Source organism: Nipponia nippon, unplaced genomic scaffold (genome assembly GCF_047370975.1).
Source record: "Nipponia nippon isolate SJK-2023a ecotype South Korea unplaced genomic scaffold, ASM4737097v1 scaffold_24, whole genome shotgun sequence".
NCBI classification, from domain to species: Eukaryota; Metazoa; Chordata; class Aves; order Pelecaniformes; family Threskiornithidae; genus Nipponia; species Nipponia nippon.
In genome coordinates, this window is record NW_028262341.1 from 3,215,956 (window position 1) to 3,240,615 (window position 24,660).

General features: G+C 38.0%; 1 protein-coding gene and 2 non-coding genes across 3 annotated transcripts; all 3 read left to right on the forward strand.

The window, feature by feature from the left end:
• Positions 1 to 6,808: 6,808 nt before the first annotated feature.
• Positions 6,809 to 9,019, forward strand: COX7C (cytochrome c oxidase subunit 7C). The gene is made up of 3 exons (XM_087761466.1): positions 6,809 to 6,982; positions 8,092 to 8,237; positions 8,925 to 9,019. Exons 1-2 carry the CDS (start codon positions 6,908 to 6,910, stop codon positions 8,206 to 8,208), a joined length of 192 nt encoding a protein of 63 aa, XP_087617592.1. The 5' UTR covers positions 6,809 to 6,907; the 3' UTR covers positions 8,209 to 8,237; positions 8,925 to 9,019.
• LOC148055304 (small nucleolar RNA Z39) lies at positions 7,621 to 7,683 on the forward strand. Its single transcript, XR_015705636.1, has one exon. It is a non-coding gene; the product is annotated as a small nucleolar RNA Z39 (small nucleolar RNA).
• Positions 8,629 to 8,690, forward strand: LOC148055305 (small nucleolar RNA Z39). Its single transcript, XR_015705635.1, has one exon. It is a non-coding gene; the product is annotated as a small nucleolar RNA Z39 (small nucleolar RNA).
• Positions 9,020 to 24,660: the final 15,641 nt, after the last annotated feature.

The window sequence follows — 24,660 nt, forward strand, 5'->3', positions numbered from 1 at the left end:
AAGTATTGCACCTGCAAGTAAGTTTAGGGTAAATATGGTGATTCCAGGGTGCCTAGATATTCCTATACGCAAAAAAGCTCCTTCAAACACAAGTTTTAGCAACCAAGCAATGCCTGTTACAATGAGATAGTTCAAAATGCAAGTAATTATAATGCTGCTCACTGTAATTATAAACCAAATTTCGCTTGGTGTCTATGATAATAAATAAGCAGCTTTACATACTGCATTTTAGAGAAAGACATCAAGTGATAATAAATAATGCAAAGTAGCTCTTACTCACTATGCAAGTGCTGTATTCTCGTAAAGCCTCTAAAATAGATTCCATATAATAAACCTTCCATTACCTATTTTATATGGACTTTTGTCAGATTTAATTAATGCTGCAAAGTGCTTTGAGATTAACGAAAAAAAAGTTTGTCAGGGTAAAGTATTATTGTCAGACACTCATCTCAGATTTTGAAATGTTGTTTTTGTACATATAAATGACTTCACATCCATAAGGAATCATTTAGCAATTTTTGAAATATTCCTCATGAGATGAAAATAAATTTATCTAGGTACATTTTCAAAACTGTAATTTCGTCTTTATGCACATCCAGCTATAGCTATGCTCAGCCTGCTTTCGTGAGTAACATTCAATCGATAAATATATGCCCAACTTTCCATATTACCTGTGTTTTTCACAAATATTTGACACTACAGTACTTACAAGTGACTACCCTGTCTAATAAGCAGGAATGCCACAAAGAAGTTCCTATAGCACTTTTGTAGTCATGATCATTTAAGAGTATGACTTACATAGGTACTGTGTTACTTCTCCCTACAACCCTAACAGTAAACAAAATGATACAACCGGAGCTAACAGGCCAAATCTGGATGCACAGGCCCTCATTCAGGTTTCAAACAGACACAAAAATCATAGTATTTCAGTTCAGGCTGAGAACAGTAAGTCTAACTGCATATGTTAATTGCTAATATGTTAACATGTTAAGTGTAAAATGTTAATAATTATACAGTTTCAAAGAAAATGAAAGTTGTATTTGTAGAGCAGCAGTTGACAAAAAGACAAAAAAGAAAGATCACAGTGGAGTGTCAGGAAGACTTTTGGACATAAAGATATTACAGTACAAAAAGAAATCTCCAATAATTTTATCCTCTTACTTAAAACGTATCATGAGAAATTGAAATCTGCTTAAAAAATTGTGAAATATTCTAACATCTACCACAGCAACATCTTATCTTGAATATCATCAAGGATGATCCCGGGAACTAAAATTCATAAATGCACTAGACATCAGACATCTGGGACTTGGTAAAGAATTTGATTTGTCTTGTAATAATTTCCTCATGCCCTAATCCCAAACAATATATATGTATTCAGCACTAAAGCTATAGTTGGACAAGCTCTTTTTGCCAACATAAATTGATGCTGCTGCCAAGAAAAGCACTAATTCTATGCCTCCATCTCCACTCTTTTATTGTTACAACTGCTCCACCCCTTTCTGTGGAGCCAGCATAAGATTTTATGCAACTATATAGTGAACTGAATGTGTGAACTGATCCACTCAAAAAAAAACTTGGGGGAGGGGGGTAGAGTGTCCTTTGAACTATGCCTTACGAAAATTATTTTCAGTCTGAATTTACCTTCAAAAATACCTCCACCGATTTCACACCTTAAGGAGAGTTTGTGCGTTTGGAAGCTTGGCTGGTTTTAACAAGTATATCCATAATAAAATAATAAAAGATACTACTCCTCCGAACAACCTTCTCCCACAAGCATCTTTATACTATCCATGTCTACAACAGCACTATAACTGTTTCCACAGGGCAATTTCTCTTAGTAATCAATTTAATTTTCCAGCGACTTATGTGGGCTCTTTGGAAGCAAAGAAAGTATCTTCGTAAAGTAAGAATTCTTTTAAACTAACATTCTCTGTATTATTTCATTTCTAGGTTTTCATCCTTTCATTGTGTTAAATACAGATGCTTCACATACTAACACTACTTTTTTTGGCTGATGATCCCCATGTTATTCTCAATACTGTTCTTTTTTTTATTTGATATTTGTAACATATTTTTAAATTTCAGAATACTCATTTTGCTAAAAAAAAAAAGACCCGTCATATATAAGGCAAGCTAAATTATTGTTATGAAAGACATACTTCTACAATTGTGAAATTAGACTAAGACACTGACAAATTACTGTTTCTATTAAAGATATTTCTGTTGACCCATAGTTTTGCTAAAAAAATGTAACTAATATCCACTATATAATGACTCTTACAGCTTCTATTCAGCCTTTTCACTTCGTTAATTAGCATTTAACAACTGCTTAATCTTGTGGTTAACATCTGACCTTATGACCAGAGGGAGGTTAACTCCTAATTGTAACATAATAATTTATCTTGCTAACAAATATACAGGGTGATTTCTGCAGAAAAACAGTATTTTCATGTCTTTTATGATAGTTGTTTTGTCTCCCGAGATCTCTGTCCATGACACTACTAAAAAATTTAGGGAGTTCATGCTATTAAAAAGTTTTCACGAAGTACATACATCTGAATTTAATCACATATTATTTCAGTATTTAAAACCAGCTGTTTCTTTCACTCATAAAACAGGATTGAAAAAGTTAGTATGACTGATATCTTGGTTCTATCATTATATCTCAGTGATTGACATGATCAGCTTGGAAACGGATAGCCCTGTATGGCCCTGTGTATTTTGCTAAAATGTCCACTATGCTTTCTATACTTCTTTCTTTCATCGAGATCACAAAAGATAGATATTAGGCATTATCTTCTTCAGTTACCTGCTTTTTTTCTTATTTATATTTTTGTTTTACAGTTCAAGGAGAGGAATGTTCTTTGTGGGGAAAAGTGAGTAGCAGTAAGGAAGCACTACCTGAAAGAATTCATCACCAAGTCATATTCACAAGCAGCAAAACGTAATATATTATTGCAGATGAAGATAACCTGGCAAATCTAAGCAATTATAGTAACACAGTTTTTAAAGGAAAAAAGAATTGTAGATATAAAAAGCTGTATGTGAATTAAAAACCTAGATTCAAAGATGCATAGATTTAAAAGCCAGAAGGTATCATTAGAATTATCTGTTCTGACCCTCTGCATAACACAGGCCAGGGAATTTCACCCAGTAATTCGTTTTGTAAGTCCCACAATTTGTGTGCAAGTTAGTCTTTTTACAAAGGCACCCAGTGGACCATTTATCATCTCCTATAACCACCTGCCCTGCTACTTGATTATCCTCATTATAATTACTGTACATCATATTTCTAATAACTCTGAAGATATTATCTTTCATTTATTTCCCAAAATTCCAATAAATGGCAACTGAGTCTGTTTCTCTAAACTCTTCCTGCATGGTTTTCTCAAACTGGCATACTTCATTTCCGAGTTTATTCTTTGAAGGAGAACAGATGTGAGCGTTTGTACAAATTTCACCAGCTGTAAAAGAGGTAACTCCTTCTCCTGAAGATCTACTACTCTCTATCATATCTTCCTACATATCTCTATTTCTGTCTACATAGAAAACACCCGCAAACCATCAGTTCAAGGAGTAAACTACTATTGCTAATGAAAGCCTGTAGCTCTATCACTGTAGGAGTCAATCTAGAAGATTTCTGTATTGTCTGGAAGTCAAGATACTGAATCTACTGCTTTTGTCCCTTCTAACACTAATCTGTGTAGAAATATGCAATATAGCTCTAAAAAAGAAATGACAACACAGCAACCTATCAGAAACTTACCAGAACGAAGTCAATCAACAAAACACTGTAGTACCAGGATTCAATATACACAGGAAAAACAGTGCGTAAACTCTGACACTGGTGGGTAATATTCTCTACTACATGCTGCTTAGTATCTGTCTTTGTAACTAACAGCCTTACTGCATAACACAAAATCTGTATGGGTGGCAGGTCCAAGCCCAGTAGCAGCAATGTAGTGCTGTGACACCACTCTCCCCACCAGGAGGGCAACACCAGCTCTGGTATGCCAAAAAAGTTTACAATAGCATTATGACAAGCACTGAAATTCCACTGACTGACTAAAATTATCCCTCAGTAAGCGGAGCAAAAATTACCCTGTGATGTTAAGCAGAACAGAAATGTTTAAAGCATATCGCTGATTGCTTTGTGAATCAACTGGCTAAGAGACCACAAGAAGAAAATGAACCATTTACTTGGTCCTGAAAAACATGAAAGATCTTAATCTGGTACAAAATCTCACCACTGAAGTGCCACTGTGTAACATGGATTGTTATACCCATATTCAGCACCTCTTCAGCAGCACCAAACACCATAAAATCCACTGGAGGAAGAGAAGAGCTACATTAAAATGAGAACACTTGTTAGAAAGATGATAAAGCAGACTATCATAGAGGAAGCAGAGCACCATTGTGCTATTAATTCCAATTAGGAAAGGCTTGAGAAAAGGGGAAAAAAAGAGGCCTGGCTACCTAAACAGCAAAGGAAGTTAACAGAAACAAGAAAGCGTCCTCTAATAGACTTAAGAATCACCAAATGAAGGAAAAAAAAAAAAAAAAGAATTCTAAACTCTGACACTTAAAATTAAAAATATAACTAGACGGAGGAAAAGAAACTCTGAAAAACAACTAGCTAAAGGAATCATAACTAAATCTACAAACAGGGAAAAGGTGTCCTAGAGTTCTATATTACCTATTAATGGTCAAGGAATAAAGAAGCACTCAGAAACGACATGGCTATTTGCAGACATGCTTAAATTGATTCCTTGCACTGATATTCACTGTGGAAGAAACCCAGTTAGGTTGCATGTCACATTTTTTTTTTTTTGTGAGGGGGACAGAACAGGATCTGTATGAACAGGCTATGGTCTATCTATGGCCAAAATAAGCCCTAAGAAAGAACCAGGACCAAATGACACTCACATAAAATCTCTAAGAGAAAGCTATGATGAATAGCAGAATTACTAATGATTAGGCTAAGCTCCCACTTAAAATTTCCTTGCATGGCAAATATGATACCCATTTATTCCAACAGTTTCCAAGGAGAACTACAGCTTTGTGAAACTGTAATCTGTACAGGACATTTTATCAGAGATTATAACAATGCTAGAACAAGCAGATATATGAATAAATATAACCCTGGGGTGGGGGTGTTGATTTTGCTTCCATAGTGAGAAGGCCAGCATTACAAACCTTTTGAAGTTCTGATGAAGACATCAATATACATTTGGATGAGGATTATCCGACTCAAAATTCTAATCAGCTTGTCCCTGTACACTCAACAAAACACTACAGAAAAAAGCATTTTGGGTCAAAAAGGTAGCTGAGAATTCTTGTTTTTACAAGGCATTCAATTACAATTATGGAGCTAAATTATACTCTGAATCTAGAACAATTAATGAGTTATATTATTCCATGACACTCAGAGAATGTCCCAGAAAAATGTTCCTGAACTAATTCAGATTGACCTCCAGCTTCAGGAAGTGCTGAACTCATAAGTATAAAAAGTTATTGCTGCATTTTCATGGCAGTTTAATTTACATTAAAACTCAGGTGTAGGAAGGCACTCTGGTCCAAATCTACTGGTTACTCCCATAACTATCTCTGAAGTGTTCATAAGTGCACTTAGTGCAAATTCATTTCTATTATATTGTTTTGCAATTTATAAAAGAAATTAATAAAAATTAATCTCTGCACTTAATCCCACTTTATGTGAATACTTTCATTTGATAAACTTTAAATATTCAAACACCACCTTGTTGTTTCATGTTGCTTGTCTGTCTTCTGCTTGTATAGACTTTGCCTCTCAAAACAATCTGTAATAACTCCTTACTGTTCCTAATTATTTTCCAAAATAGATTTTCTAAATAAAAGTAGTATGTCTCACTGCTCAAATTCGCAGTTCTTTCAACCTGCCTTGATTAACATGTTAAGTTGGTGAGCATAAAAATCCTCTTAGATACTACACAACTACGAAGAAAGGCTACTTAAAAATTGTTTACTTACAACACAGAGATCGCAGCATCAAACTCTTTTTACTGAAACAAAATTCAGACTTTTATTTAAAATACTGTATGTAAGGAAACAGATAGACACCATAATTATATAAATAATTTTGCGGTGTTTCTTATTATTCCTTTTCCAAACATGAAAGGGTGCTGTGGGTTCTTCCTCCATATTGTCAAAGTTTCCTTGAAGTGTAACTTTGTAAGAAAACTATGCCACAATATACTCTTGGAAGTTGGCAGTACCACACAGATCTTCACCATTTTTTTTGCCTGTATTCACCAGACCCTTACAAGAGTTTTTAGAACTATGGTCATCAGCTATATTGACACCCAGTGACCTCCGCTTCTGTAGCACGGTAGAGATTAAGCATGGACTTCGACTCAAGCCTCCACTGCTTTGTCACCCTACAAAGAAGCAAAAAAGATTCAGGACCTCTAGTTTATAGGCTGACTTGTATTATTCGCAAGATTAGCCTGAGGTAACACAGGAGCACTTATTTGCTTTTCACTCTTAGTATCGTAAATGCTTTCACTTCCTTTTTTCTTCTCTACCGCCTCTATAGAGCACGTTGCCATTTCACCGACTGCACCTGAGTGAACCGCTCCTCCCGCCTCACGGCCGCAGCAACCCCAGGCAGCCGACAAAATGGCGGGCGGGGGCGGGGACCCGCGGGACGCTCCCGCCTCCGAGGCGGAGAGCGCGCCCAACCGCAGGCCTCGGCTCGGGACCACGTGACAGCGCAGCTTGGCGCAGAACTACAACTCCCATCATGCCCCGGGGCAGCAACTGTTTTCCCCCTCTTCCGGCCCTGCCTCCCGCTCCCAGAAGGTGTCGGCGGTGCTGCGGGAAGGTCGTGAGGGGGAGAGAGTCGCTGGGCTGCCCGGTCGGTACCATGCTGGCTGCTAGTGTCCGCAGGTTTACCACCTCCGCCATCCGCAGGAGCCACTATGAGGAGGGCCCTGGAAAGGTAACGGTGGGGAGAAGGAGGCACCGGACCGCTGCGGCGTGGCCTGAAGGTCGCGGGGAGGGAAGGAGCCTGCGGCCGGGCTCGGGGATGGCGTAGGGCGGGCGGGGCCCCGCCGGGGGTTGATGCAGGGTCACGACTCGCCGCGGGGGAGGGTAACGGCTCCCTGAAGGGGAAAAACCTGTCCCTGAAGGACACTGCGCTGGTGGCGCCCTCCCGGCCCATGGACAGCCTGCGGCAGGCCTAGCTGAGGAGCCAACCCCGCCGCAGCCTTTGGGTGAGGGACCGGGGGGAAACCGAGAGATTGCTAGAGAGAAGGGTGACCGTGAGGGTGTCGTTGGAGCCGCAGTGTGGGCCTTCCCTGGCTCGCCGTAGGCGCCGGGCTGAGGCGTAGGCCCGTCCTGCCTCGGGCATGCTCAAGGTGAGCTCCTCACTCGATGAGCTCCCTCGGAGGATTTTGCATATAATCGGGTGGTAGGCCTCAGCGAACTGGATGCCGTTGTGAGAAGCATAGTAATGACTGCCCTGTTGCCAGTTCAGGTGGGCTTTGGGGTGTTGTGGTATCACTGCAATGGCCATGGCAAAGCGAATTGTGGTGCAAATGATTTCAGTGTCCTTCCCTGCAACCTTCTGCTTCAGTGGTACAGATGATGAGCATCGCAGTATGAGGGGCAACAATGATACTGTAAACGCTTTCTGATGTACCTTGTGCTTAACATGTTCTCCTAAGTCAAATAGCTGAAAACTGATTTTACATACCTAATGAACATGAGGAAAACCTTCAAAATGAAGGTAATTAAATAGTGGAAGATGTTGCCTAGAGAGGCTGTGGGACTTTTATACTTGACTGGATGAGGCCTTCAGCAAACTGTCACTGCTTTGGATTGGAGGGAGAGGGGAAGAGTGGACAAAATGACTGCCAGAGGTCGCATCCAAGCTATTATTCTAATTACTGTGTTTCTTTCCTTGAGAGGAAGGGAAATTGGTTTTGAGACTGAATATTTATTTTGTCAGTTCGACTTCACCTGCTCTAAGCTTCTCACCATTTTCAAGTCAATGAGGAAATAATTACTGTATTGATTGCAGAACTAAAATTCATTTTTCTCTTCTAGAACCTTCCATTTTCTGTGGACAACAAATGGCGATTACTTGTACTAATGTGTGGATTCTTTGGAAGTGGATTTGTCGCCCCTTTTGTTATAGTCAGACACCAGCTTCTTAAGAAATGAAGAGGACAGACAGTAATTGTGCTAACTGGGTAACTGATTTTGTTAGATTTCATAGCATAGTGGAATCTGTGGTCAAAATGGAGATTTAGAGAGCATAGTCTCATCTAAAATCATTATTACAATTTTCAGTCTTTAGCAGTCCAGGTGCTTAGAATTGTGGTCTGCAGTTGCATCTAAACTCAAATAATGAATAGGTTTAAGCTTGCTTTGCAGGGCTGCTGCACTCTCATTGAGTTGTGAACTTTGACTCCCCAAAGGCCATACCTCTCTGACTGAAGCTTCCTGATAGTCTACAGCTGGACTAACTGACAGGAGAGTGCTACTGGTTTGATTTGGATAGTAGCTATAACCAAAACCATGTCTACAGTCTTCTTTGAGGAAACCTAAAGCTACACTTCATGTCATCTATAAGAATAACTGGCATTTGTGATGTGAACAAAACAGTATGAGAAACTGTGATACTGTAAACGCTTTCTGATGTGCCAGTTAAAACTCAGTGGAAAACAAGATTTCATGGAAAAAAAATCAGCAGGCTTATATTAAACTTGAGTATTTAGAACTGTATGATTTCATGTAAGTCAAGGCCTCTGCTACAAAATCATGTGGTGGATGAAGCAAAGCCCATCAAAATGCTAGTTAAAGCATATGTTTCTAGTTTTTCTAGATTCAGAGCTAATGTAGAGTTCTTAAATTTGTTAATTCTTTTTTTCTTGCAGAGTTGAAGTCTCCTAGACACCATCTTTCAATGGAAAAAGGATAGCTGCAGTTGTGTACCATGCTGGATGTGTCTAAATAAAATCTTAAATCTGAAGGTCTTGGGCTGCGTGTTTTGTGAAACTCTTCAGTTGCATTTGACAACTGGCATATACTGAGAAGCCCTTCAAGTTGCAGTGTATTGACACTGCACTTAGTTATACCCTTTGATTAAACACTAGTTGTCTTTACATATAAAAACAGACAGTTGGAAAAACTGCATTTCAAAACTGAAGTTGGGCTTAACATTTTTAGCTGGATAGATGTTTGAATAGCTTTAAGCTATGTGGTCTTCTCAGACACTCTTCAGACTACTCAGAGAATAATGACCTGGGATAGATACAACTGATAAGCCTCACAGGGGTATACTGTCACCATAATCCATGCTGCAGAATTTTTGTCTTTGGTATTTTGGGTTGATCAGTTGAGAACGTCTTATTTGGCTTTGCTTCCACACTCAGCTGTTCTGAAGAGCTGCTATTATTAGGTCTCTGTAGTGTGCTGCATTACTGTTGCTCTGAGCAGGAGCATGTGCCTTGCCTTGCAGGCTTCAGGCTCAGATGATGAGGTAGTCTGGAAAACAAGTACAGCAGCAATAACTACAACTCTGACCAGAAAAAGTATTGCTAATATTCTATAGCTTATCAAAACTGATACTGCTGCAAATTTGTAGGTGTTGGAAAGAATTGATGGCTTTCAGTTTGTAGCTGTAGTCTCAGCACAAGGTCATGCCTAACACTGGGGCCTCAGTAATTAAAGGTATTTGAGCACCTGTGAAGAATGCTGTTAGGTACTTCTACCAACTTGAATATGGCAGCCAGATGTTTAAATTAGTGGCCCTATTGACATCATGAGTAGAAAGTCATTTTCACATCCACTTTCGCTGTCACCACCTCGTTGGCTAAAGACACAGGGTATGAAAAGCACTGGTGTAACCCAGTAATGGTTATTTCAGTCTTGCCGATAATGCTGTTAAGTGTAAGTATTCTGAGTTGCTTTCCTTCATTGAGGTTTTCTGATTTACTTTATTCCCCCCTAAAACAAGCCCTTTTGCTGTAGCACAGTGCATTTAATGTGGCTTGCAACATCTGTCAGTCCATGAACTGAATGGTTGCTTCATAGAAGTTCAGGTTCAAATAGAATGCTAATTTGTCATCAAATGCCATCAGCAGAAGTGTATATAGGAGCAATAAAATACTGTTTGTAATGAAATAGCTTTTGGGTGCCACATTTCTTGTTTTTAGGGGTGCCTTTAAAATGCTGATGACTAGTGTTTGAAGAGCCTGATATGGGAATAAAAGAGACTACTACTGTCTGTTGCTACAACTTTTTCAGTAGAGCTAAAAGGAAGCTTAATGAAGCATGGTGGTTTTGATCAAAGGACCAGCAAAGGCTGCAGAAAAGTGGTAATGAAGAAAGCAAGATTCAGAGAAAAGATCATGGACTATAATGGGTCCAGATAGTAAGAATGCTTTATGACTATGACTGAAGTATAATTGCACAGTATAATTTGTTTTTTCCTGTTAATGTGTGTATTTTGTGTCCACAGAGTAATGCCTCTCAGCAGAGACTTAGTGTGTCTCCCTGTGTCTCATAGGGCAAACAACTTGTGTGTGTTTACTGTAGGTGATACAGGAACAGCATGACGAGACAGCTAGGGAATCCAGAAAAGGGGACAATTTCTTGGTCTAGGCGTTGGGATTTCCTGGAAGAACTCGGGTACTATAAAAAAAATTCCACCCTTGTTAACACAGAAATCAAAACAGAAGCTCTTAGGTGACAAAGTCTCATTTGCTTCCTGTTGCAGATGAGCAAGTGAAATGTCTGTTGCACAAGGCAAGTCCAAATGGAAGCCTGTTACAGAATCACATTTCTCCTATGGATCACAAATGTAACTTCCATTGTGTATTTATTTGTACCTAGCTCATTGTGTTTGTTCTTAAGTTAAAAAAATTGTTTGGGTTTGTTTGATTAATTTTCTCTCTTACTGCCAATTCCTTGATGTATTTGAAAAGAGAAAGCATCATCTGTGAAGGTTTATCTTGTGGGCTAAGCAAACTAGTTCCTTTAGTCTGCTTAAAATAAGGTCTCTTTTCTGAATATCATCCCCTTCTCTGTACTTTTTCTATTTAAATGTATTTTTGAGCATGGGTGCTTAAACTTAAAACAGTTATTTTTAGCTTAATTGTTAGATACTTTCTCCTCTCATGATGTATTCTAAAACTGTAACCATTTTCTTTCACAGTGTTGTTACATTGATGGATCATAGTCATTTAGCAGCAGAGCAGTCCCCGTGGCTACTAGTTATGAGAAGGTTTTAAATTATGACCCTGTTTCCAACCCTGCCACCAACTTACAAAAAATACTGATGTGAATCAAAATACCCTTAACCTTTCATCTCCTGCTGTTTTACTTAATTTCTATTACTGTAACTGTAAGGCATACACTGGGGGATGATCTGAACTTCCACTGTGCTGATGGTTTCTTCCAGCTGCTGTCTACTGTATGCTCCCACTCTTTGTGTGCCATTAAGAGTCACAAAAATTAAACCACATCAGTCCTGCTTTGGATAAGTTAGCTGACTAAATGTATCTTGTTAGTCAAAAACTATCACTTGATAAACCCATGTTCATGGTGTCCCATTATTAATTAATCTTTCCTTTAAAAAGAAAGTTAGTACAATTTTGTAGCCTTTTTAATCTAATCTGCTCAGTTAATTCTTTCAAGATTTCTTGAGTATAGGTTATGTACACTTGCTGATTTTGATCTGTGCAGCTCTCCAGTTTTAGCTTGTATTTTTAATATAACACCTGCACAATGTAAGTTTCAGAATGAGTGGCCATATTCTCCATTCATTGCAAACTCTGTGTTATTCTTACGTGCTGCCAAAGCTGTAATTAGTCTCTTCAGATTTGGACTATTTCTCTACATGACTTGCTTGGGCAGTTTTCAGTAATTTTTAAGCCCTATCAATTATCAAGTCCGTAAGTTCTCTATCTGACTTAAGTAATTGGTTCCCTTAGGTTTTCAAAACTTCCACTTCTGTAATAGAAACAGATTAACAGATCTGTTTTGATCTATCTTTCTATTAATGCAAACTAGGACAATCTGCGTTTTACCCAAAGGCGTTTTTTACTACCAGATTTTCTATAATCTCATCACTGTTTAATAAAGCAAAGTCTAAAATTCTTCATTTGGTTGCTGAGGTGGAAAATACTGGTTGTCATCGAGAGATATGTGGCTCCTCTCATTAATATTATATGTTTGACAAATTTAATTTCAGAGGCACAACTCCAGATTGTATTTGTTTCTCTGCTGTTATGAGAAGATCACTGCTTATAGCTAAGCCTGGTTTTAAAAGCATATGTCAGAGCCTAGAGCACCTTCTCTCTTCACCCTTTTTTTTTTTTTCTTAATGCCACTCCCAAAATTATTTTGGTCTTAATCTTTTCTGTTTTACCCATTCTGTGGTTTCCTATTTAAGTCGTCCTACTCTTTTATTTGCTTATTGACTGTTAACTAGGTAAGGTAGAGAAACTCGGGTAGATTTTTGAAATGCACCTATTACTAACCACTGATTGTGGCATCTCTCAAACTCTTTTCTTCCATGCCTAGCTCCACAGGGTGGAAAACCTACCCATGACAGCAAAATGCTAGGGCAGACCAAATGACCTCTGATGGGAAACCTTATGCTGGTCTCGGGGAGCAATGCTGTGGATAAAATAACTTTGAAAAATGTCCGATTTGAAATACTAATGCGTGACTTCAAGAGCTGCTGAGCCGCTGAGTCTTCTATTTACTTCACATAAATGGGACTAGCCCAGCTCTGCAGCCTGACAAGCCCTAAACTGTCATCCCCCAGCACAAGGTTGGGGATAGGTTAGCTGGTTTTGTGACCCTATTAAATACCAACTGTTTGTTGACCTCAAAGGAACCAGAATCTCATCCAGGAAAGACTTCTCTAAACACATTCCCACCAGGGAGATTAACATGGAAATACCCAGCCCTGAGTGATTCCAGAGATGGAGGTGTCGCTATGCACATGTAAGAATGACCTGATATTTAGTGATGATAGATCAGATCAGATTAATTAAAAACCAGGAGTTGTAGAATTAAGTTGTTCAAAACATAAGACTATGTTCCATCACACTCAGCTATATAATAGTCTGAGTACCTAATGAAATATTTATTTTTAAAATAGCCTTTTGGGTTGCCTTTAGGGGACCTTGACTTGGCAGAAGATAAATCAATCGAAAAAACAAGAGGTAGAAAAATACAACACTTACAGGCTTGACATTATAGGCAAAAAGCAATATGGCATTGGTGCTTCTCTATCATTAAAGCTGTATGAAGGAAACAAGACGGTCGTTAAAGGACATCTGGGAAATAATACATCTGTGTGAATGATAATATTTTTTGCTTGCTAGATGCCAATTTTAAGGAAAATCTTTTATGATCCCTGATTTTTTTTCCAGTTTTCTTGTTATAATTTCCTCCTTCACAAATTCTATTTTGGCTCAAACTCAAAATAGTTTCACTTTGTTTCCAGAGAGGTTCACATTTCAGCATTTTAATTATGTTAGATACCAGTAGTCTTCAAGCAGTTTCTCAATTAAATTTAAGCAGACGTGATTTAGATGTCCTTATGTTTTCATATTTGGAATATTTCCAGTTTGGGGATCTTTCTGTCTTTCTCTGGAACATTACTTTGTCTCATTTCATAAAATGCAGTTGAACATTGACAAAATCTTTACAAAGTGCTCTGAAGCTATCAAATGAAGTTTTTCAATGGAAAGAGGGAGTGCATCAGAGGTTAGAGGGTTTTAGAAATAACACATGGTGAATGTTTGACACAAATAGGATAGCAAAGCAACGCTTCATATGTTTCCTCTACGTGTTTATATTACATATCTCAGAGATGTACAGAGGTAGCTAATTCTTAACCAACCTGATAGATGAAGTTAAGTGTTGACAACTGCAAGGTGATAGCGGGGCCATTTAAACTCTCATGGAAGTGATGTATCCTGAATGAATCCTGATCAGTCTAGCAAAAGATGACATTGCTGAATGAAAACATGTGCTCAGTGTACAGCGGCAATCAAAAAGGCAAGGAGGATGTTAACCTTTTCTACAGAAAGGTCTGGAAACCACAACTGCAGATATCACAGTGCCATTGTATACGTACAAGTGGTATGCCATTCCCTGAACACCACGTCAAATTTTCTTATTCTACGCAGATTACTGAAGGACATGAAAAAAATGTAATAGTTTCAGGTACGGAAAGGTTTCAACATGAAGATGGAGTAAACTGTTAGGACTCTTTAGTTCAGAAAAGAATGAGAGGAAAAAGCTGTCCTCTCAAAATCATTCACATCTGAAAAATATTACTAGTCCTGATGAAAAGAATTAACTGTTCACACCTCCAAGCTGTGATTTCCGCAGTGGGTTAGAGGGCTGAAGAGGGTTTGTTTGCTAGTTAGTTTGCTTGTTTTTAAAGGGGGGAAAACGGAGCATCAACTTTGAACTGCTCCTTCACTAAGTAATATACTATCATACAGGAATTAAATTTAGTATTGAATGGGAGTGGGCAATGAAGGACTTGTGTTCAGTTACATTAAATGGGGTAAATATTTTGATTTGATGAAAAATATATATATTGTTTTTCAAATCAAATGTTTCTGGATTTTCTGTTCAGCAATTAATTTTACAAGGTATCCTTTTCAAATCCAGTTTTCAGAAAGCAATGCACATTAGATTTATTTTTTCCTAAAGAACAGAAATTCCATGTTTTGTTCAGTTGTCCCTTGAAGCATCTGGTTTTAATCCACACTAGAGATGGGATACTGTACTTGATGAACCACACTTCTGAACCATTGTGCACAACCCTTACATAATAGATTGCATACTAGTACAAAAGAAACCTGGGCTGTTTTTTCTTGCTTTAAATTAAGTTATTGATGACCATTTGAAGTGATAAGTTGCCCTACACAATAATTAGAGTATGAGTTACTTATGAAAATTACAGAAAAATCTTTTCACTACTAATTAAATAGTGGAGTAAAAATTCAAAATCTTTTCTAATATAAGTTGTCAGCCACTCTTTTGCTTTTTGTGTTTTTTGCTGGCCTGAGATTTTTATTTCTGTTTGAGGTTAATGTAAGAACATGAAACAATTTAGAGTTTTATAAACAAATTGGGCTTGAGGAAGAAAATATGGAAGTGGAGATGTGGTTGTCATGACAACGAAATTAGCAGCTGTTCTTGTTGAACATAAGCAGTAGATGAGAGCTTGAACAGTATTGCACAGGCTAATACATGAAAATTATTTTTATTCTTTAAAGATACAGGTCATGTATACATTGCATTTCATTACCTTGGCTGATTTCCAGAATCTTAGTGTAGCGATGTCAGTGGGTATTATTTATAAAATTAAATAGAATTGTTAAGGGAAAAAGAAAGAAAGAAAGAACGAAAGAGAAAGAAAGAAAAAGAGATAACTAACTTTGCTGCCTCCGTGTAAAAGAAATTGATTGTTCTCCATTTCATGAACAAGAAAATAAAGTTACAGAGAGGTCAGATTATACACCCTCTAAGTCATAGCAGAGCTGGGATACAATCTCGCTGTCCAGTGCTTTAAAAATATTCCTGCCTGTTCTCACCTCAGTGGGGTACATTAAGAAGCCAAAAGAATTATGTATAATCATTATTTTCATGTATGAGAATATGTAGAGTGGGGCAAAATAGATTAAGTCTCTGTATTGTTCAACTGGAAATTGGAATGGGTATCAGAGGAACACAATTACACATTAATTTATTGTTACAGGTATTGTAATTACATCCTCAATTATCAGAAAAAGACATAGGTAGAAAAATGGGAAGAATTCTGTAAGTTTAGGGTATATGGTACTGGAAACAGATTTTGGAATAGCATTGACTGGTTTATGGCAGATCCAGATGAAAAGACAGTGACCATAAGACCCTCTGTACAGATGGGAATGCATGCAATTAATGATTGTTCCAATTAAATAAAACATAAAGGTAAAACTGCCCCTCCTCTGCCATATCCATGGGTTTTATCAGAGGCAGCTGTGCTAATGGCCTGTTCCTGCAAACCGTGAACACCAACCTCTGACCGACTTCCTAACTAGCTTTTGTTTGCTCTGATTCTACCAAGAAGATAAATGTTAGTTACTCTCCAGGATGATATGCTCAATAAGTTTGACTTGCATATAAATGAGTTTAACATAATAGTATTTGCTGGAATTAATGTGATCCACTGTTCCATTTTCTCTTTCAGTATTCCACAAATAATACTAATTCCTTTTCTGTGGTTGTACCACCTTTTTCATTAGCTATGTAGGCCATGTAGCTCTTTGAAAAACATCAGTATATAAATAGTGTTGCTGAGAATGTAACTAAGCCAGAGCCAGCAACAATATGTGGAAATGTACCTTTCTGATGAAAAAATGGTGCATTTAAAAATTATGACAGGTTGTGGAAGGAGAGAGCTGAGAGTAAAGAGTGTGGTCTAAGGTTTTGTTTCTTTTTTCTAAAATTCTGATTGCACCATTAGAATTCAGAATTGCTTGAGGGTCCTTTACACTAAGTGTAGCAGAAAAAAGTGCTCCATAATTCTAGATTAAATGTAGTTTTATAAAGACACGAAGAAAGATCTCATCCTTGAGGAAAGGAAAACCTGGTAGCCACTAGCCTGCCGCATCAGTCAACATGAATATTTGACTAAATGGGTCTTTGCAGTTAAACAAAGCTACTACCTGTTGCCTGAAATAGTGGCAGGATGGGCTGTTGGGGAAAAAAAAAGTAAACATATATATATGGGTCATTAATATGAATGAACAAGTCTTTTTGCAGGTAATTGAAAGTGAAAAGTGAAGAAGATGTGCCTCTCTAAAGAAGATCCATCTCTTTTAAGACCTTGTCTTACGGAGTTTTTTCTGACAGCCTGAAGCACTGCTGCTTCAGATTTAGGGACAGCTAATTGGAAACTTTTCTGGAAACATGCACATCACTGTGCTCCAAAACCATGCAGGCTGTGCATCAGCTTCCCCCGCCCTCACCCCACTGCTGTCACTTTTCTTTCCTGTTTGTTTTTCCAGATGTGCTGCTGTCCTCTAAATCCAATGTCGCAGAAAATTGTTTTCAGCCAAACAGCAGCAGTTAAGTTGTTAACTCACTATTATCTCAACCCACTGTCAGGAGCTATAAATTCCTCTTTATAGCTCAGATGGAAGTATTTTAGCGCTAGCTTTACGAAGCTGGGTGTGGGGGCTGGGGTTTTTATGGAGAGGGCAGGGGGAAGGCTGGCAACCCCTAAATAAGGTCTTCCTTTTCATATTCTGAAGTGACAGCTTCAAAGGGGGAGGTATTCTGGATTTAGATACTGCATCATTTAAGTTGTTACACACAGTTTAAGCACCTCTGCCCAGTACATAATGCAAAAGGACAGTATGGACACCTGACAGCTTATCTACAGGACAATTAACTAGCTGAAGGTATGACTTCAAAATTAGTTAAACTTTATTTAATTCTCAGTTTGACACTGTTTTCAAGTTAAAGTAGCCGTATATTGGTTCAATTTAAATCTACCTCTGAAATCAATTTACACAAAACAATTTGCCAGTTACTCTAATTCTAACTAGGTCAGCAAAGGCTTAACTAATAGCACTTTAGATAGTTCATTTTTTAAGAAGTTAATTCAAGTTAATTTTCTTCAGGTTTTCTATGCAGGCAACCCTAAGAATGGGATGTGCAAACCCCAGAAAGCCAAGTAGAGCATCAACACCCGTCCAGTACCAAGCACAAGGATAGGACTCAGACCCTCCCATTTCTCTGGGGCATTAGGTGCCTCACTTGTGGTCTCAAGGGAGGAACCATGCCCAAGGTAGGAGCCACGTCCTAAGGTTTTTAGTGGTTCAGTTTTCATTTCATTATAGAAAGCCCATAAATTGATAGTCAACCTAATTTTATGTGAGAGAAGGCTTGACTTTCAGCACTTGCTCCAGTAAGTGTTTGAATACAGTCATATATAATTAATATTTTTTATTCATTAGAACACAAACTCAGGTCTTTTCTTTCCTAGTAAAATGCCCCAACCCCATGCAACAGATGATACTTAAACAATCCTTCAAAGTGGAATAGCTCTGGTGGATGGTACTGAGAGCACACTCTCATCAGTGTACCTGAAACTGTGGATTAAAGCACACTCTTGGAAAGCCACTGGAGATCACTTGAAACAGAACCTAGGTCTCTCATATTCTGCACAAAATCTCCCCTGGGTGGGAGCTGACCACATACTGCTTCTTCCTCCAGCTAAATTTAGATACTCTTCCAGGAGCCATGAGGACACCCACTAAATCAGGTCAAGCAGAACAGAAAATAACCACAGGTTCTGCTTTTGAAAATGGCATTACTGTCAGATACATACTCTAAAAAGTTTTCCTGAAATTATAGGAGAGGGAAAATACAATATGTCATCAGGGACTGAAAACATTCATTTCTTAAACCCCCCTAGCAATTTTCAGGTAAGTTTACTAAATGAAACCTTTGGTCCCCCTTAGAAATCAATGACTCTTGAAAAATTAGTGACCAAACAGAAATAGAAGACAATTCAAGGTAAGTCTATTGACAAAAGAGAAAAAAACAAGAGTTCAAACCATCTCACTAAAGATGAAATAGCGGAGGATGCTGCTGGACAAGAGATACTAAGTCAAGGTTAAAATGTCTCACATGTGCAACATATCACATTTAAGAAAAACTGCCCAATGAAGGGTGTTTGTCCACCTGCCAGGTGAAAAAAAACAGAGAAAAATTGGGACCTAAATTTTCCCAGGTATTTCTCCTCAATACCTCAGTCTTCATGTGAATAACCATCAATGAGTTTGTACTGGTACAGCCAGCAGGTCCACAGGCAGTGTGGATGGATCTGGTTTTGGGGGGCAGCAGGGGTACCAAGTTGAACAGTATGGGTGCAAACTACACCCTGCCACTGCCTGGTGGGGCAGAGAGCATGCTCACGGTTTTAGCACTGAAACACACACCGAACACACACATGAACAGGCAAACAGGTTTTGGTAGTTGCATGCCAAACAACAGAATATTTTTTATTTTCCTAAATAAACAGAAATCAGGATTCCTATCTACAGTTTTGATGCTATATTAACTGTTACTGAATTAAGACATCTGTAATTACAGGGGGACTTTGAAAATAAAACAGCAGCAATGAATCTCCTTATTCTGGCTTGTATTTTCTACAACATTTGTGATCCAAGGTACTCGGTTCTGAAAACCTAATCTCAAATGATGCAGACAGGCCAATTTTTTAGAAAAAGTCTGCCAGTCCACTTTGTGAACACCAGATCAATGCAGAGTTAAGGAATTCATACTCCCAAAAATTAGAATTCATTAAACTAGAAATAATTTAGAAAAATTTCAGCCTGTAGATTTAAAAAGCCATGTGGTTACTTGCCCTTAACCCCAAATATTTTCTTTCTCAAAAGTTTGTATCATCTCAAGATGCATTCTGGAAAACTACAGTTTCTCCATTTCTAGCAATAAGCATTGTATGAAACTTCAACACTCATCCTGTTTGGTGCTGAAGATTAGCTACCTATTTGACAATCCCAGTCAACTGCTGATACTTTAAAACTTTCCAGTCTTCTTGTAAAATGCAAAAGTACTTTAGGTAGCAATGCACCACCTGACCTTACAATACTCTTGCAGGATACCAAAAATTCACTACTCCCTCCCTCTCCATCGTAATCTTCTGCAGGTTCTTCTGTCACATTTAGCTTCTTTTTATCTTAGAAAGATAATAAATTTAGAAAACATTCAAAACCCAAAAAAGAGCCAAAGCTTTATAGTGTTGTCACGTTGTAATGCAAATGTGGTTTTAAGCTAGCAAGGATGACACTGCTAACATCACATAAAGCAGACACTTAGAACAGAAATAGTTAAGTGACTTTGGAAAGTTCAGATTTTCCTTATTGAGTGTTTTCAGACCTTGGAGAAGATATTTGCATTTCTTGAAATACAGGCATATTTTTTTAAAAATAAAGAAGTCCTAGCAAAAAGTGCTGAAGGTTTTGTTTTGCCAGGGAAGCTATAAAATAGCAACTGGATATATGCAAATTCTAGCTAATTAAGAAATTCCTTTGAATTTCAAATGGACTGCAAAACCTTTGTAGAAGCTGTAAAAAACCAAAATTATGTGAAAAATCTTGTCAGCTTTTTGTGCCACCATTTTATTTAGCTCTATTTGATGCATCTTTTCCTAGTTATTGAATTTCTTCCTTTTTTATGTATGTGTATGGTGGTGTAAAGGTAACAAGAATTTACAGAAGTGTCTGAATGCTTAGAGTTGCTCTCTGTTACACTGACAAATTGTATTTGTTATTTGGGAATGAATATGCACAGAATGAAGAAATTAAAACCACTCGTAAAACTTTCCCATTACATTTCCCCCTATTCTTAGCCACAAAACCTAATTTTCCTAAAACTTCATTCTTTGCACAGAATGATTACTTACATAGCACTGCAATATCTGAATAAATATTTTCTAATTCTTACTTCATTTCTTTACTCAGTTCAAGTGGCTTCACATAAAAGTCCGAAGAACTTCAATCATTCCTATACCTCATTTTCTCAACAGGCAGTGTTTTACATTGCTGTGTTGCTATAATAAGTATTATAAGTGGAAGAAAATTGAAATACATGCTCAAATGTTTGCAAAAAATATTAGATATTCTGGACTGCTGCCAAGGACAAGGGAAAGAATTCCCAGTAAACCATCCAGCAGATACTACCCATCCATTTAAAGAGCATCCAAAAGAGCAGAATACTCCTTCATTTGGCGAGGCTCATAAAATTCAAGAGTACCTAAATTAGATGCCTTTTCATGTAGTTTTGGGCGAATGCTTGATTTTTCTGTAATGTCTGGAAATAATTTGTTAAATGTCTCAGGCTTCCATGAGACGCTGCTAGTGTCTAAAACATCACCTGTCGGAAAGAAATGACCTTTCCAGGAAGAAAACAATTGTTGCTTATGTCTTTTTAAATGCTGATAAACTTATGTGAGACCAACGACAATAGCAAGATTTATTGTGCAAAACCCCCAGTATATATGCACCATCACGTAACTTCACATTCTCTGATGAATAAACAATTGGAGTCATAATTGTCTGTGCATTCCTGCAAATGTCAACAAAATCAAACATCTGTCATGCCAGATAAGGAAACGTGACTCATTTAATATACTTAGCACTCTACTCAGCCTTGAAAAGGTCGTTCAGATTTTAACAAGCAGTGCGTAGTTTACTGGCTTCTAGTAAATGACCATGTAGTGAAAATAAAACTATGACCGTATTTGGTTACTCTTCCAACAACATATTTGATTAAGATAACACATCATATTTAGCACAATCTGTTTAATGTTGCTTCTGGACATACTCTAACCCTTTCAATTACAACCGACTTTAACATAAAATCATTTTTACCAAAGTAATACTCATAACCCCCAGAAACATACCACCAAAATAAGCAGAGAAAGCCAGAATGATCGCCTTGAAAGCCACCAATTTAAGACAACAAACAACATACAAAGGCAGCATTTATTTTTCTGCCATCTTCAGTGGCAATAAACAAAATCCATACACAGTTCAGTTGTGGATTGAAGCCATCAGTGACACGCAGGCATTGCTTGTCTGCCAAGAGCACAAGGACTAAACACCCTTTTGATTATATTCTAGCTTCCTGCATTAGGCTTCTTGATCCAGTCCTGAATCCTGTCAGAAATGACTCATGGCAAGTGCTGCTTGTTATCCCCACTGACCTGCACTAAAATGTCTCAGGAATGTCTCATTTTGCATAGAGCTATTTAGCTGGAAACTGATCTTTTGAAACCATTCTCAATACCCTTCGTTATACTCCTGGTGGCCTGTACCCAAAATAATTGATAATTTCAATGAGAAAGAGACATTTAGGGGTGAATACAGACACAGTATGGAGAGAGGATCATGCCTGCTTCACCACATGGTGCTAAAGCATGGGTACAACCCCTTGGTTATTCAGTCAATTTTTTGTTTGATGGCTATTGTAACCTAACACAAGAACATAGTGCACTGGGTCTCATTTGGCCATGAAAACCCTGACAAAGTGTTAATATTCTTGATACTGATGAGTTGGTTCTGTTCCTCCTTAAAACAAGAAAACTAATCCTGAAAGATACTATTATACGGGAGATCAAAATAATCAGCGTATTCCACAGACTGCTTGGCAGGTTAGAGTTAGCACAGATGCACAAATGGGTTGATCATGTCTCTGGACAGCTGGTGGGAGCTGGCCCAACTCTCTTTCCTCTGTTCTCCTCCCAAGTGTTTGACTCCTGAGCCAATTCTGTAAGCTGGCTCCAGAAATTAATTTATAATCTATGAGAGTGACTTGGGATGAGAAAACAGTATTCTAAGAAGGTATATGCTTTGAGTAGAGGTGGATTTGAGGTGCTTTAGATGTCTAAATTATGGAAGACCTTTTACAAAGGAGGAGAAAGGATATGGGCTGTTCTTCCTTTCCATTCAGTTCTGGCACACGACGGAGCCACAAGGCCCTGTGAAGGCCTACTTACAGAATTATTTTTTTCATCCCAAAAGCATTACAAAACACTTCATGAAGCGTCAGTTTGTTTCACACCTTCCAGTAATGGGAAACACTGATTACAGCTCTCTGTGCCAAGGATGATCACTGCTCCCTTGAGAGAGGACAAGCAGGTCAGTATATCCAGTTCATTTCTGAAGGACTCCCTTGGGGAAATGAGGTTGAATTTTGGCTGATACTCAGCTAATCGAATAACCAGGCTTTGCACTGAATTGTTACTAGGCTCTCTCATTGCCTATTCCACCTGTTTTAGAGTTTGAGTTGGCCTGACCTTTTCTACTGCAAATACATGGTAGGTATGGACATGCAAGCAGAAGTCACTTCCAAGGCAGAACATGGCATCACTGTGAGGTGATGGCCCACAGTGTCTAGGATCACCCATTCACATGATTAGCTCATATATGTGCATTTGCCGTGTGCAGCATCTTTCATACAGATCCATCCCACAGTATTTTGCACAACACAATTGCAGAGATAGGTGGCAGCACAAGGGACCAAGGTATTCAATTATAGATTAGGAAAAAATTATGCATACAGGTTACACCTCTCTTTCCTGGAATCTGAATAATGGGCCAGATGGAATCTGAAATAATTTCAATAGGAAAGGTAAAGAAGAATACCTTCAGAATAAGATCAGATTTAATCTGCAGGTTTCTTCAAAATCCATATAATTGCAATACAATTATGTTTGCAGAACAGCATCATCCATGCACCATGGATGATGGTTCCCATGCATGGGGAAAAACGTAGCTGATGGGAAAGGCTGTGAGTGAGTTGAGGCAGAACTGATTACTTGAGTCAGTGCTAGTAGTTAAGTACAGATAAGAAGCAGAAGAAAATGCAGAACTCAATGAATGTGAGATCCCAGTTAGCAGCAAGGCAAATAGCTTTTACCAGAAAATTAGAAAATTGGAAGAGCTATAAATATCAGTTATAGGTGACACCGAGGAGAATGTAGGCAAGAACTTATGTCTCATGGTAAATATAGTCATTCAGGGGAAAAAGTAGTATTTGAAGGTGTGTCTTTTTGGTTCCCAGTTATGATTTGGATGTCACAGTGCTGCAGTTACAAAGATCAGCAAGCTGTGCAGCATTTATGTGGTACGGCCTTCTGCCCCTTTTCAATATCGAGATGACTAGAAAGCCCAAAATCTGGATTCAGTACCTAAGCGAAACACTCAGTTCCTGTACTGCCAGCAACCGTCTATTGAGCAGGAAGTAAATAGTCAGCATTTGTTATTCCTGTAATAGATTAAGAGTACCCTAAACAAACAGAAGGAAATAATTTTTTGCAGATTGCATAATTCCATTGCAGACCACATTGCTCCAAAGGAATAAAACCTGTGGAAGAGTTAGAAAAAGATTAGACAAATTCAAAGAGGACAGGTCTATCTCTATGAAATAAACATGATGACCCAAATACAATGTGAACTCTTGACCATGAGACAGAAAGCTGTGGGGAGGTATCCTGGGAAAGGACCTGTATATAATTCTGTATTTGATACCTCTATGTAGTTCTAGAATTTCTTATTTCTTATGTTCTTGTGTGTCTGCTACTGGTTGACCTCAGAAACAGGACACTGCTTTAAGTGGACCTTTGGTCTGAGCCAGTAAGGATGTTCCTATGTAAGCAGGTTGGAATATTGTCTTTAACCAGTCCTTTAAGATGCACCTTTAAAAATTTAATCACGTTTCAGATCTGGCAAGTGCATGATTAATCTTGATCATGAAGATACATTTCTCTTTGTTTTATATTTTTAATCATAATTAAGGCCATTTTTCTACTCTGTGCCATATTGCTATTTCATTTACTTAAGCTGTAATGATTAAATCTAATTTGCTACTCTCTGAAATCTTAATCCTACTGAAGACTAATGGGTATAGTACACAGTTCAGTTAAGAAACAGATTCACCACATAACCTCTATTAAGTAATTCCATTTTTTTCAATAAAACTAGCTGGCACATGAAAGAAAGAATCTATGGTGGTGTTTAGTCTCCAGAAAATCATAGAATTTTTAATACAAGCACT